Source organism: Oncorhynchus tshawytscha, linkage group LG16, assembly GCF_018296145.1.
Source record: "Oncorhynchus tshawytscha isolate Ot180627B linkage group LG16, Otsh_v2.0, whole genome shotgun sequence".
Taxonomy (NCBI): domain Eukaryota; kingdom Metazoa; phylum Chordata; class Actinopteri; order Salmoniformes; family Salmonidae; genus Oncorhynchus; species Oncorhynchus tshawytscha.
This window is the reverse complement of record NC_056444.1, coordinates 52378474-52394016: the sequence shown is the minus strand read 5'-3', so window position 1 is coordinate 52394016 and position 15543 is coordinate 52378474. Positions and strand designations below refer to the sequence as shown.

Here is a 15543-nt window from a genome sequence, read left to right as displayed (position 1 = left end):
TATGCCCTGAGATGTGTAATCAAGGTCTGAAAAGTGGAAATGTGTCGTATTTACTGCACTCTCTCTGTCTTGTCCTGTCAAAAATACCTTGCCTGAGGTCCTTTTCTGAGAGCTAGCAGGTTTGTGGATGTGAGATTGTGATTGAGAGAGACGAGGCAGACACTTTACAGACCTAAAACAAAATATGGGGCTAATTTGCATATTGGGGGGGCATTTTCTCTCTCTGGGAGAAAAGGAATGTGCAAAAACACCCCCCTCATATGGAATTACAGTTAAATGGTTTTAGTATACTTTTGAATTTGGAAAGCACATACACATGCATTAACTTCCATGGATCTGGTCCAGACTGAGGTTTGCTCATATCAAACAGTCTCATGCTTACCCATGCACACCAGATAAAGGCATGTTGTCCTTTAGAAAAGTAACTTTGGATATAAATAACTGGATAACCCTTGATAGATTCATTAGACAGATCACATCCACAAGATATAATCAAAGATACATTTAATTGCAGAGTATTTTTTATTTTTCTAACACAGTGTAAAATTGTACATGCTTGCTGTAACATCCCACTGGGCACACAATTTAATTTCAACGTGGACATTTGGGTAATATTTGGTAGAAACGTTGATCAATGCGATTTCAACCTTTATTCACCCACTCAATAAATCAGAAGTCAATAAGTTTGTTGGCTAACTGATTGAGTGATGATCTGACATTATTTCAAAGGTACAAATTCATTATATTTCATACAATGTTTGTCTATGTTGAAAATTAATTAAAATGTTGAACTAATCCTATGGTTGAAATTCCACCCTCAAAACAACAGTTTACAATGATGAGCCCAGTGGGATAGAGTATACTGTATGTAGCCAACACAACAAAACAATTGTTTACCCTTTCACTAAGTTTGATTGACAAATAATTGCTAAGTATATATTTTTCTTTCAAATGCTGCAAAACGTATAGCCATTCCAGCTGTGCACACATCTTCATGATAAAAGAGTCTAGAGGCAAAAGAGTCCTGGGCTGTGCTATGTTGTAGCACCATCTGCTGCTGAACAAAGAAGGTGATGATAGGTTCTGTAGATACTGTAGACCAGGACAGGTCAACTCTCCTGGAGGGCTTTTTCTCCAGCCTTGTTAAAAAAATACCTGATTCAGTAATAGGTCCTAGTGACTTCCTTTCCCAGTAGTTTTTCATTCACTGAAGGGGTGGTTATGTTCAAGGTTCCTCTGGACGAAATAAGGAGTAGGGTGCCAGCCATTTCACATGATGATCCCTAAAAAGATGGTTCATATTATTACAATATCATTTTAAAAACATGTCTGTGTTAATGGGTGGGTTAAGCTGTGTTTTATTAACAGGGTTAACAATAGCACCCTCACTTGTTGAGTTGGAATGAAGCTGCAAAACTAAGAATGAATCAAGAGAGCACATCCAGACCATAGGTCTGTCTACCTGTGGTATTTTTGTCCCTTTCTCCTTTGATATTCCATTTCATCCACTGTCCAGACGGCCCCCTTGCCTCCCTCCACTCGCACAAAACACTTGTGGAGGCTAAGATTGTGACGGACAGCGTTCTGTGGCGGCAAATGAATACAGCTTGTGTAAGGAGTTCAGGAGCTAATATTGCTCAAGACTCAAATATAGGACTCATATGAAAGCGAGCATAATGATCCAAGGAGAAGCCTAACCTTCCATGTGGCCGTGTTGTGTCGGAAGTAGAAGAACATAGTGGTGAACCAGTTGTAGATGTCATTCAGGGAGCGCTGCTTGTCTGGAGACTCCAGTATAGACTGCAGACAGACATGGTGGACATTCACAATATGCGTGTGCAATTGAAACAACTCACATGGGGTCTAGACATAGATTGAGGTCTTGCTACACATGTAGTCCAAAACAACAGATGTTATATTAATGTCACACTTGTCGCTGTCTTGCAGTCCAACAAGGATGCATGAACTACCGAGCAAACTGTATGCTCCTCAGACACTCAGCCAGACTCTCGACAGTCTACCTTTTCCTTTTCTCAAGTGCTCCTTTTACACAAGTGTTCAGAGAGACTCTTACTGTTTAAATCAGACAACTCACCCATCTTATCATGCAGGCGTAGGTGTACAGTGGCCTAATGTTGTTGTATTTGTAACACTCAACACTCGGGATAAGATCTGTAGGACGGCCAACGAAAGCAAACATACCAGGTCTTGAGTTTGGATCAGATTTCACAACAACACGAAAGACAACATCACCAAAACAGACAAGCAAAACACTTGTAGGAATGCACTCAGAGTGGCATTCAGAATCAAAATGGAGTGGAACTCCCTCAGGCTTAAGAAGAGCGGGAGGGGCGGGGCAGTGTTACCTGGCCGTAGGTGGTGGGGAGCAGCAGAGGGCCAATACTCGTGCTGCACCAGCTCCTCTGGCTCTTTAGTGGTGCAGCGTGACACTCCACCTCGGTTCTGGGGCAGGCCTAGTGACAGGCTGTGCCTGTAAGGCCAGTCTGAAGCTGCCTTCTGACAGGGAGAGAGACCATGACCCAACAACACAGACATTCAACAAGGACAAGTTGAGGTACATAGAAATTGTCTTAAAAAGTGCAGGATAATGGACAATGGCCGGTTACTATAGTCACTTGAGGGAATTATTCAAAAGAGAAGTTACCAAGACAGTTGATTTGTGTCCAGATAGGTGCAGATGTAGTTGCATTGCGAAGAGTTTCTGTTTTTCCACAGTCAGCTAAAAAAGAGAGAAGATTCATTGAGGTTCATTAAGGGCCACATTTTCACTTAGCTGGACTTGGAGCTTTTACAACCTTTCCCGGGTTCTCCGTGTTCACTAGTTGGAGTTTTTCTGTAAAACTATATAATATGTAGAACTACAGGAACAAACCTGGGTCTCCATGTATTGCACCATGTCTTGTTGTACCTTCCACTGTGCAATGCTTCTGTCTCCATGGCCATGGTCAGAGTGGAGGTGTCTGGAAACACCATAAAGAGCATCACTGTCATGACTATAAACAACAGCGCCACAACTGTATCACAATGACTAATGAAATATACTGGTGCTCATTACTTACTTCAAAAAACTGGGGAATTCTTCAAATACTGCATCGCAGCCAGGCCAGCAGCAGAGTCCGTTGAGAAACAGAGCACTGGACCCCTCTAGGGTTGGGTGACCTGCCCTGCAGAATGAGGGGAGGAATATTACAAACTTAGGACTGAACGCAATCAATCAAACCAACCTGGCAATGTTTATGCAGTTTCTGTTCATGGCACAAGCTCAGATGCACGTACATGCACACAGACGCACACACACACGCGGAACTCACTCATGTTGCCTGGTGATGATGGAGCTCTGCTTAGGACTGGCTGTCCCCGGGGGAGAGGGGTGACGAGTTGGCCCAGGAGAGTGCTCAGAGTGTGGGGGAGAGGACTGTCCACGGCTCCCTGTGTCCACCTCCACCTTGCACAGTGAGATGGGCTGAGCTGAACTGGCCTCTGTTAGAGTGCATGGTGCTGGAGAAGCAGAAGGTAGAGAAAAATGGATCTTTATGGAGAAAGACCTAGATACACATTCCATGAGCCTCCTTTGAATAATGTACAGTATAATGGCTGTATAGAATTGTATGCAACATATAGAATGACTCCATGCTTTTAAAGCCGCTAGTGTTTCCATTCAAAAGTGTGACTGTACACACACATTATAGGGTGAGGGAAAAATGAAAATGTTTTGACAATGATTTAATGGTCCAGTTGTGAATACTGTCCAAGCGGACAGAACTATGGGGTTAGTTATAGATTCTATATATCCATTATACACTTGAGAGTCATGGACAGTGTTTCTACTGTAGGTCTTTCTCCATAAAGAGCTGTTTTATAGAGAGCAATAATAATGGCGTCTTTTAGTAAGCACTGACACAGCCATGGTCCGTGGAACAAAGCCTACGGGGAAATGAATGGAGTTTTATATGTCTGTGGTAAACACAGGCTTAGGAGATCTTATACGTTTTGTTCTATGAGATAATCTTCATCAGCTAACGTCACTTGTTGTGCATTTTGAAGCATTGACTGTATGTAAATGAAAGAAAGCACATGAAGGCTTCATAATTCATAAATGTCATGTCAACTGATATTATCGCATATAACCAAACGTATAAGATCTCCTAAGCCTGTGTTAACCTCAGACCTTATTTTCTAAGTTTGTTCCAAAACCCTATTCTTTCCCCATTCATTTCCCCAAAGGAATGGCTGAACGAACCAGATTTAACTCATTTCTGTTTTTTTAGGACTACAAGCTGGCTTTATATCTTCTCCTAAGACATACTACATTTGCACACACTACATAGATTTTTCTATTGTGCTATTGACTGTACGTTTGTTTATCCCATGTGTAACTCTGTGTTGTTGTTTGTGTCGCACTGCTTTGCTTTATCTCGGCCAGGTCGCAGTTGTAAATGAGAACTTGTTCTCAACTGGCCTACCTGGTTGAAATAAAGGTGAAATTAATAAATAAAATAAAAAAACATGTGTACGCAAGGGGGCTGCAGAGAGTCAGTCAGCGCAAAGCGTACCCTGCGGTCGCACGTGGGCAGCCTGGACACCCTGGCGTAGAACAGAGGGTCTGTGCTGGCTCAACTGGGGGCACAGAGACACCCGTTGCAGGAGTGGTCTCCCCTCCTCCTCACTGGAACACTGGGGAGGACACGCAACAAGGCACTTACAGTATCCCTTTTCACCAGCATGGAGTTGTCCAAGCAAATACAAGCAACTTTCTTGTGCTAATGTCAGTGAAACTGAAACAATAATGTATGGGTTTACATGTATAAGAAGGAATATCATACCTGCCGTAACAATATGCTTTGGAGCTGAGACGAGGCCATAAGTGAAACTCCAGGTCTAATCATCAATGGGAAGCCCATCTATGAATAATGGACATTTATTTACATCATTCCTCTCACTACAAGGACAACAGATATTCCATGTAATGAAAGTATAAATATTTCCTCCAAGCTAGAATCCTTAGTTGCAACATTAATGTTTGGACTTAACAATTACCCTTGAAGAAAACTTATTAAGGCCTGATAAGCTGAGTTCAACAAAGTAAATGTAAACAACCACTGTATAGCCTCAAAACATGGTTGAAACTGTCATTTTGATATCACGGATGGCCAGTCCTTGCATCCATAGCGTAGTCTATGAATTTGAGAGTAGTTCCATGTCTTTAGGCCCGTCCCTCAGCTTTTTATCGAAACAGAGGCTGGGTGTGGCTTTGTTATTTTTTCTGGATTCTAGCTTTAATAGTCTTAAATTAGTATTATTATACAAAAAAATTGTAGACCAAAAAATAAATAAAAAGCAAATGGTATGAAACCAATTGATGTACACTTTAGCTTGAGCTCTTAACTTTCAATTCATGTTTATTTTAGTATTCATTATGTATTATTATTTTTCTTTGTAAATCTGGCTCAAATTTGGCTTGAAACCACAGTAACAGTTCAACCAGTACCTGCGTAACAGACGTACGAGCACAGAGCTGAGGTGAGGCAGAATCTTTGGGCTGGGTACGTGCGTCTGGCTCCTCTCCCTGTTCACCCCCCCGCCGCTCTCGCTGCCGCTGATGACGCCCACTGTTCAGTCGCCCACTCTTCAACCTCTCACTCTCAGTCTGTGGCATCCCTGGGCCTGGTGCAGAAGAGCAGAAATGGAGGGTTAATGCTAAGTGCATGTTACCCCTAGGAATGCAGGGGTGGTGGTGGATAAAGGTTGACTCTCACGCTGCAAATGTGTAGACAACATAAACAATCGTAAATAAACACACATCGCAATAGATCATCTCCACACAGGGCACCAATTATGTAGGTATGTTCCTATTTGTAAGGTTATGTTGTATTCAGTCCAGCATATTGTTCAATGTATGACATTAAAACAACATATTGCTACAATATAATATAATAAGAGAGAGGGGGAGAGAGAGAGAGAGGGGGAGAGAGGGAGAGAGAGAGAGAGAGAGAGAGAGAGAGAGAGAGAGAAAAAGAGAGAGTGAGGGGGGATACAAATTTGCTCTTTGGTAAATGTTAGACAGCTACAGGTTTGGAGGCATATTATCTTTGTTCCTTTATCAGACATAATGAAAGGGAGAGGAGTTCAAACACAGTCTGGGCTGAGAGATTTTGTGGTTGTGCACAGGTGCAACCTTTGACTACACAGACAGTGGAGGGTACAGAGATGAAGCTGATAGCAGCAGGTATCTCAAAAATATAGCACAGGAAAGAGGGAAGGGGAGAGGGTGCTCCAATTCTTTTCTCCCCTCGTACCCCTGGTACTGGTACTGATACTGTTTCAGTGGTCTTCACCTTGTATTTAGAAGGAAATAATGTGGTATCAATGGCTACGTTATTGTGCTTAGTATACTTGAAAGAACTACTTGGTACCAAAAATCTGTTAAAACTCAGCAAAAAAACAAACGTGTAATTATATCATGTCATTTTTAGGTAAATGTGTAAATTATCTGGTCATTTTTGTACTGTAGAATAAAGTGCTACCCAAGAGCTTCTAAAGGCAACCTCATAGAACTCTATACCTCAAATGTTTAAAAGTCTATGGGTGACCACTGTGTACATTTGCAAATGCACGCTCTCACCCAGGAAGAGGAAACAGGAATTCAGTAGAAAGAGAAAGTACTGAAGCTCTTTGTGGCTTCTCACTTTTATCTCCACTTCACTAGCAAAACCAAACATTTCTTCTTTACAGAAAGCTCAGATCAAGGCAAAGTATTTGTTGGAATGCAAAGTGACAATTGAATCATGTCACATAAAACAGACATTAAATGAATAAGCACATCTTTTGGATTTGGAATTGAGAGCTACAGTACATGTTTATGTCGCACAGGTTTGTAGGGTGTGATTTGATGAATGGATGTGCTACAATGACATTACAAGTAGAAAATTGTGATATATTAACACTTCTTACAACACTTCTCTCAACTGAGGACAATTACGTTCAGCTTTTACTATAGTCTAGGACTGGGTTTGATTATCAAAATGCTATATTTACAATCAACTACATATGGAAAGTTATTCCTTCTGTATCATATTGAAACTTTTTTCTCAGTGAGTTTTCTTATTACTCACTATGCTTCCATATCTAAAATATCTGTCTGATCTTGGCACTTTGGAAGGAACCTGTGGGTGATATTGATTTGTAGATTCGCTTTCTTTGACCTATAACACTACAGTAGGAGAGGAAGGAATTTATAAGCAGAGTAATCATTATTTTTGATCTTTGATCCACAAAGGACAGTATTAAGCAGAATATTTTTTTTTCCCCCCCCCAATATTATATTATGTTTAATTTATAATATGTTTTCTTCTAATTCAACATTTCTTTTTGAATGAGAAGAAAAACTTTTAGAAAAATAGATTAGAGAAAATACTATACTGTAGTGGTGACTTAGAGACAGCTACATTAACATTTATGTCCAAAATTATTGAATTAATCTAAATGGCAAAATAAGCATGAAGACTAACTTTCAATTTGATGGTCATATAATACCAGTCCTACAGAAAATAAAATAAAATAAACATATTGCAGTTTATATTACAAAGTTAGGATGTTTCTTGAACATTTATGTCCAACTTCTGTATTTCCAAAGGGTGAACTCAGCTCCATCATTCATTGAATCAGTTGGCTCATTCATCACAAAACCCACTGATATTGCCAACTACTTTAATCGTTTTTTTACTGGCAAGATTAGCCAATTTAGGCATGACATGCCAAAAACAAACCCTGAACCTACACATCCATTAATAAATTACCAAATTATGAAATACAAGCATTGTAATTTTGAATTCCGTAAAGTGAGTGCGGAAGAGGTGAAAAAAGAATTGTTTAACTTCTCAAATGTAACATTTCATTCTGTGATAAGAGTCACTGACTCAAAGCCACAAGAAGGTAGAACATATTTCAAACGTTGCTTGTAAGGGGGCGGTAGTTGCAGAAATGTTGGGTCTGACAACTTGGATGGAAAATTACTGAGGATGATAGCGGACTATATTGACACTCCTATTTGCCATTTGTTCAATCTAGGCCAACAGGAAAGTGTGTGCCCTCAGGCCTGGAGGGAAGCAAAAGTCATTCCGCTACCCAAGAATAGCAAAGCACCCTTTACTGGCTCAAACAGCTGACCAATCAGCCTGCTACCAATCCTTAGTAAACTTTTGGAAAAAATTGGGTTGACCAGATGCAATGCTATTACAGAGTAAACAAATCAACAATTGACTTTCAGCATACTTATAGGGAAGGGCACTCAACATATACGGACGGCACTTACACAAATCACTGATGATTGGCTGAAATAAATTGATAATAAGAAGCTTGTGGTTGCTGTTTTGTGTTCTTTAATGGAAGCCTCTCCAACATAATCCAGGTAGAGTTGGGTATTCCCCAGGTCAGTTGTCTAGGCTCCTTATGTTTTTCAATCTTTACCAATGACCTGCCACTGGCACTGAGTAAAGCCTGTGAGTCTATGTATGCTGATGGCTCAACATTATAAACGTCAGCTACCACAGCAAGTAAAATAACTTAACAAAAAGCTGCAGTCAGTTTTAGAATGGCCTGTGCTATCTGCGATCCTTGAGATGTCCCTACCCCATCATAAATGACATTTTAAATGGTTATGGTAAGGGTTAAGGTTAGAGTTAAAGTTAGGATTAGGGTAAGGATAGTGGTTAAGGTTAGGGTTAGGAATGTCCCAAAGATCCCAGCACTGACAAGTAAAAAGCTAGAACTAAATATTTAAAAAACTATAAACATTGTATTTGGGCCAACATTCACAAACCCTGAACCTCAACTAAATATTCTAATGAATAATGTGAAAATTTAGCAAGTTTAGGAGACTAAACTGCTTGGTGTAACCTTGGATTGTTAACTGTCATGGTTAAAACACATTGATGTAACAGTAGCTAAGATGGGGAGAGGTTGTCTGCCCATAATAAAGTGCTGCTCTACTTTCTTGACATTCCTATCAACAAAACAAGTCCTACAGGCCCTAGTTTAATCACACCTGGACTACTGCCCAGTCATATAGTCAAGTGCCACAAAGAGGGACATCAGCAAATTACAGTTGACCTAGAACAGAGCAGCACAGTTGGCCCTTAAGTGTACATGGAGAACTAACATCAATGGCATGCATGTCAATCTCTGTTGTCTCAAAGTAGAGGAGAGACTGACTGCATCACTACTTGTCTTTGCGAGAGGTATTGACATGTTGAAAGCACAGAGATGTCTGTTCAAACTAGCACACAGCTCAGGAACCCACGCATACCCACACAACATGTCACAAGGGGTCTTTTCACAGTTCCCAAGTCCAGAACAGACTTTGGGAAACGCACAGTACTACACAGAGCCATGATTACATGGAACTCTATTCCACATCAAGTAACTCATGCAAGCAGTAAAATCTGATTTGAAAAAAAACGAATAAAACCACTTTATGGAACAAGGTGGACTGTAAAGAGACACACACACGCATACGCACACACGCTAGCGCACTCACTCTACACACACGTACATTGTAATATTGTTGTATGGTGGTATTATACATTTTGTATTGTAGATATGTAGTGGTGTAATACTTTTATATGATGTACTGTTTTATTTTTTGTTTTTAGTGTAATGTAAGTGCCATTATGTGTTTGGACCCCAGGAAGAGTAGCTGCTGCCTTGGCAACAGCTAATCGGGATCCCTAATAGTAGAATAGATCCCTAATAGTACAAATACAATTAAATACAAATAAAAAGGAATTGAGATAGAACTACTACTCATGATTACTAATGTCACATTAATGTGCAGCGTAAATCCAGCTACAACAACACCCTACAATCATGTCACACTGACTTGGAGCTTCCATTTATAACTATGTATCACTATTGGCTTTCGCCAGAATTTGACCTACATGTATTATTCTATAAACTACAATACAAAAAAAAATATGCTTGTAATTAATCTGTTCATCCTAATCTGATCTTTAAATTAGGTTAACTGAATAAAAACCTAATCTACCTGGAATATTTTGGCAATTTGCAGATTAAATGCATGTTGTGATTGTAGTGTAAGCCTCAATACTTACATTTATATATTGACAAAAAAATATTCATAGAGAGAAAATGCTTTCTGGTTTTCTCACAGATCAAAAGTAACACAATTGAAAGACCAAAGTATAACAGTGTAATTCCTGTAAAGTGATTCATCGTCTTTGACATTGTGGTACCGAAAATATTACCATATTCCATCATTTGCTTTTTTTGTGGTAACAAAGTACAGATATTGACTACCGTCAGAAAAATCTGAATGTATGATCATTCTGATGACACAGCAACATGTGATGATACTGGTACACATTCTTGACATACATTTAAAAAAATCCCAGTATCATTTAATGATTAAAGACTAATTCTGGACAAGCCCACAGATTCGTCACAAATGACCTTTTTGCACCATGAGACTTCAATCCACCAACAGTCCATCATGTTATGAATATCAGGTCTTGGGTCTAAACCCAAATCATTTTAAGAATTACATTCACAATGAGATTGTACATTTTTTTAGTAACGCATAGATATTTCAGAGTTTCAATTATTACATTTTTTTCACCAATTATTTCCTTGAATATCGTGAGTTCAAATTAATCTACCCTAACCGTGATAGATATCATACCAAAGTCGTTTCAATTTTGTGAATGAATGTGCCCAGTGTTAGAATTGTGTCGACTGGGTTGTCATTGAATAATCCATTCAATGAGAAGTTAAAAGTTCTCTTGAACATAATGCTTTAAAAATGTGTAGAAGAAAGATTGGATTGTTTTCGCCTATATGATTAGTGATGCTTTAAATACTTACTTTTACACCTGTTAACACCTTTTAACAGGTTCCTCACTAAAGCAGTCATTACAAACAAAGTTATTTTCTTAGTTGTGTTTACTTAATATTAAGACCTATCATTCCCCTTTCACCCTTTTGCTATATGCCTACAATCTATGTTACCCAACTGATATACAGCATCGATACTTTGTACGCTTTTAGAAGTAAGGTACATGATCATTAGACTACACTATAAAATAGCTCATACACCACAGCTACAAACAATCCACCATTACAGATGACACCAAACCAGATTTACACCATGGTCTTGAGTTTTGCGTACTGTACGTACCTCTTGGGGACACGCACCCCAATTTGGGAGACACTTGTCCACTGAATGATCTCCTTTCTGATACACAGAATGGTTGCCAACTCTAGCTGAAAGCAAAGAAGTGCATTCCTAAAATGTAAAGGTCACACGTTAAAACAGACAGTTTTTCTCACCTTACACCTTCCGTATCTCCTGCTCGCTTTCTGTCTTCCTGTTCTTAAGAGGATGAGATGCTAGAAAATGAAGAAAAAAAAGGTAACAAATGTCAGAGAGAGGGGGTAGTAATTCCACAAGTGATGTTTGAAGTTTATTACGTTTGAAAGAACACAGACTACCAGCAATATTCACTGTAACGGGGAAACAGGTTATGGTAAGAGCAAAGAAATGTTGAAAAGGAAATGTTTATTAAAATGTGTTTATAAATATAAAAATGTTTATGAAAAGTATATTTATTTGATGCTATAAAACAATTATATTGGATTTCAGCATTAATTATTCATTTGTTAGGCAAGTAAGACCAAAACCTATCAGCATGTTTTGTCTAAGGTACAAATAAATGTTAACATTAATCTCCTCCAATAGTATCTTATTTTTGCTTTTCCAACACATCGTATTCAGGTAACTTTCACAATAGCTACATAAAAAAAAATCTTGATACAGACTAAACACAATCATGCGGCCTTGTATAATTTCACTGTGTGTCAACACAATGGACAGCCATGATGAGTAGAATTGTTCAAATAACGTTGCGTAATCACAATAACATGCTCAAATAAAGAGAAATCACTCGGATTACAGAGAGCATGAATAACGCAGAATCACGATCCCCTTCATTCAACACTCACCTGAAAATGTCACAAGCAACGTGTGAGAGAGGGAACAGATGCGTGAAATGTGTGTTTGCCAGAATCCAGTCTGTATTTATACCTGGAAGTTACAGTAGGAAAAAAAGTTTACGCCTGCCATCGAAATGGAAATGTCCTACATCACTGTAACAGGTTTCACACAAATAAGCGTAAATGACTTACCCTACCCTCAATAGTATGAAGCACAACCTATTTCAGAACAAATAAATGCTACAAGCCACAATGGCAGTGCACAGAAATGGTTTGTTTTGTGATTGTTGATTATTTGATCCACCGTATTGTACTGAATTAGTGTAAATCAAATTAATCTGGGTTGTCTGTGTTAGCCCGGTGGTCTAAAACCTAGGCATTAGCTTGGGGAGCTTTCGCAAGTCTTCAGGACCTCGTCTCCCTCTCCACAATGACCCCAGCAGCTAATAGGCATCAACTGAATGACTGGCACCGATGGGACAGTCTCGGTTGCAGCCCTGGTCGTCTGCGCACCACAAAGTTGTGTTGGCTCACTGAGCTAAACCCTAAGCTTGGGAAGCTAGCGCAAGTCTTTAGGTTTCCGACAAAGTTACTCAACATGCAAGCATGGCTCATTGAACCACCTCTGTTACAAAGGCAATGCCGCACCATGACTCTGAGGGGCCTAAACAGTCCGCAGTGATATCGGCAGGCTCTAAACCCTACAATTACCCAACACATTCTCCAAACCACATTGTTAAATAACTTTCCATGGCTAAAATACTCTTCTAGCTCTCCTTTTACCCCTGTTTAAGTCTTTGACTGGCTATGCTGAGGAGTACGATTTCTCATGTGTACCAAGACACATTTACTTGAAACTTGTCTTCTCGTGTGAACGCAACACACAATCTGAGGGAAAACAATGAAATTATGCACTTTCTCGCCGACCTCAGTCTGCGGAGGAACAGAGCAAGGACACAGACTGCTCCATCTTTTACCACATATTCTGTCACTCCTGACCACACATACTGTAAGGATAGTTGCTGACAAGACATTCAAAAAGTCATATGTTGTCCATTTGCATTCTTACATCTTTGGATGTAATTCATCATGAATTGTAAAAAATGTTGTCTGTGATTAAACTTTTCCTTGTGTGTGAGGATCTCTAGAAGAAGCAGAGGAGTGGTAATAGGGGGCTAGAGCGGCCGGTTGCTGACCTCAGGTGTGTCCTAATCATGACGAGCTGAAGTAAGATTACATTTTTTTCTCGTTATGACATGTATGCTCAAATGGTTAATAGCATGAGCCGTATATGAAACTATCAACATTACAATTGTGATAGAGACATCAAAAGGTGTATTTCTTGTGAGAAATTGATTTGTTTTGCTGTTGTTGTGTCCGCTGTACTTGTTTTATTTTGTAATAAAGATAATAATCATCATTATCATTACTACCAGCATCACCACCAAAAATGGTTAACGAGGCATTTTACAGAGGAAACATTAACATAACCAATGAAAAAATAGTCCATTACGCAACGGGGAAGCCCGCGCGAGGTAAAGTATGACATTCTAAGCAGGTGTAAAACACTTTGTTCTGAAGAGTTATTTTTCAGGTTCTCAAAGGTCATCTATCTAAAATACACCACAGAACGTTGCAAGGAAGCGGTCTGCTTGAGCATCTCAATTTCCTTTTTAATCTTAACAAACATTCCCCTTATTAGATAACAACTGTACACAGGCTTTCACAAAAACCTTTGTCGGGGTTGTTTTTCATAACTTTTCTCAATTAATGTCATGATGTGTTTTTTTAAATCATAATTTTTTGGCCAAATTCACTTACAGAGTATTAAACTACTCAGTTTAGTATTTAGTATTTGGTCAGTTTAGTATTTGGTCTGATATTCCTTGAACACAAGGACTTGTGACTCCACAAACTTGTTGGATGTATTTGCAGTATGTTTTGGTTGTGTTTTGGATGATGTTTTGCCCAGTAGGAACTGAGTTTGTAGAGTCACTTTGCCATTTTGGAGTCACTTTTATTGTGAGAAAAGAGGATGTTTCTAAACACTTCTACATTTATGTGGATGCTACCATGATTATGGATAATCATGAATGGATCATGAACAATGATGCGTGAGAAGGTTACGGAGGCACAAAGATCATACCCCCCCCAAAAAAAAATGCTTACCTCCTCTATTATTGGTATGGGTGAGAGATTTTGTAGTAGCCTCTGTAACTTTCTCACTCGTCATTATTCTAGATTCATTCATGATTTTAAAAAAATCATGGCATTATCAGGATTCATTTAGAAGTGGTCAGAAACATCTTATCTACTCACTTAGAAAGAAAATGACTCCAGTCATCATTCACCATTCAGTTACTATTGCATTTACATTTTAAAAAATTCAAACATTTTAGTAATATATCAGACGCACTTACTCAGAGCAACTCATTCATCTTAAGATACATGTGGTTGTCTCACCTAGCTAAGATAAAGTAAGTACATGTTTTGTCAATAAAGTAGTTACATCGCCTTTAAAAAGTATTCACAGCCCTTGACATTTTCCATATTTTGATGTGTTACAGCCTGAATTTGAAATTGGTTAAATTGAGATTTTGTTGTCACCGGCCTACACACAATACCCCATAATGTCAAAGTGGAATTATATTATAAATTCATTCAAAATGAAATGCTGAAATGTCTTGAGTCAATAATTATTCAACCACTTTGATATAACAAGCCTAAATAAATTCAGGAGTAAAAATGTGCTTAAAATTCACATAATAAGTTGCATGGACTCACTCTGTGTGCAATAATAGTGTTTAACATTATTTGAATGACTACCTCATCTCTGTACCCCACACATACAAATATTCTGTAAGGTCCCTCAGTTGAGCAGTGAATTTCCAACACAGATTCAATCACAAAGACCAGGGATTTTTCCCAGTGCCTCACAAATAAAGGGCACCTATTGGTAGATTGGTAAAAATGTAAAATGCAGACATTGAATATCCTTTTGAGCATGGTGAAGTTATTAATTACTCTTTGGATGGTGCATCAATACAATCAGTCACTACAAAGATACAGGTGTCCTTCCTAACGCAATTGCCGGAGAGGAAGGACACCGCTCAGGGAATTCCCCATGAGGCCAACGTTGACTTTAAAAGAGTTACAGAGTTTAATGGCTGTGACAGGAGAATAATGAGGATGGATCAGCATTGTAAAACTAACCTAAATGACAGAGAGAAAAGAGGGAAGCATGTACAGAATAATATTCCAAAACATGCATCCTGTTTGCAATAAAGCGCTAAAGTAAAACTGCAAGAAATGTGGCAATGAAATTAACTTTATGCCCTGAATACAAAGCATTATGTTTGGGGAGAATCCAACACAACACATCACTGAGTACCACTCTTCATATTTTCAAGCATGATGGTGGCTGCATCATGTTATGGGTATGCTTGTCATCAGCAAGGACTGGGGAGTTTTTCAGGATAAAAATTAAATGGAATGGAGCTAAGCACAGGTAAAATC

At 39.0% G+C, this 15543-nt stretch overlaps 1 protein-coding gene across 3 annotated transcripts; it reads right to left on the bottom strand.

Moving 5' to 3' along the window:
• Positions 1-499: 499 nt before the first annotated feature.
• Positions 500-12877, bottom strand: LOC112215889 (forkhead box protein P3-like). Of its 3 annotated transcripts, none has more exons than XM_024375359.2 (14): positions 12037-12877; positions 11365-11424; positions 5510-5685; positions 4845-4922; positions 4575-4695; positions 3333-3519; positions 3081-3185; positions 2894-2981; positions 2666-2740; positions 2367-2514; positions 2096-2172; positions 1699-1800; positions 1463-1584; positions 500-1283 (listed from the first exon to the last, which is right to left on the bottom strand). In XM_024375359.2, exons 3-14 carry the CDS (start codon positions 5675-5677, stop codon positions 1226-1228), a joined length of 1329 nt encoding a protein of 442 aa, XP_024231127.1. In that variant the 5' UTR covers positions 5678-5685; positions 11365-11424; positions 12037-12877; the 3' UTR covers positions 500-1225. The 3 variants fall into 3 exon arrangements, with proteins under 3 accessions (XP_024231127.1, XP_024231125.1, XP_024231126.1); XM_024375357.2 differs by having other exon boundaries at positions 2367-2517; positions 12037-12872; XM_024375358.2 differs by lacking the exons at positions 11365-11424; positions 12037-12877 and adding an exon at positions 11213-11340 and having other exon boundaries at positions 2367-2517.
• Between the last annotated feature and the right edge of the window lie 2666 nt (positions 12878-15543).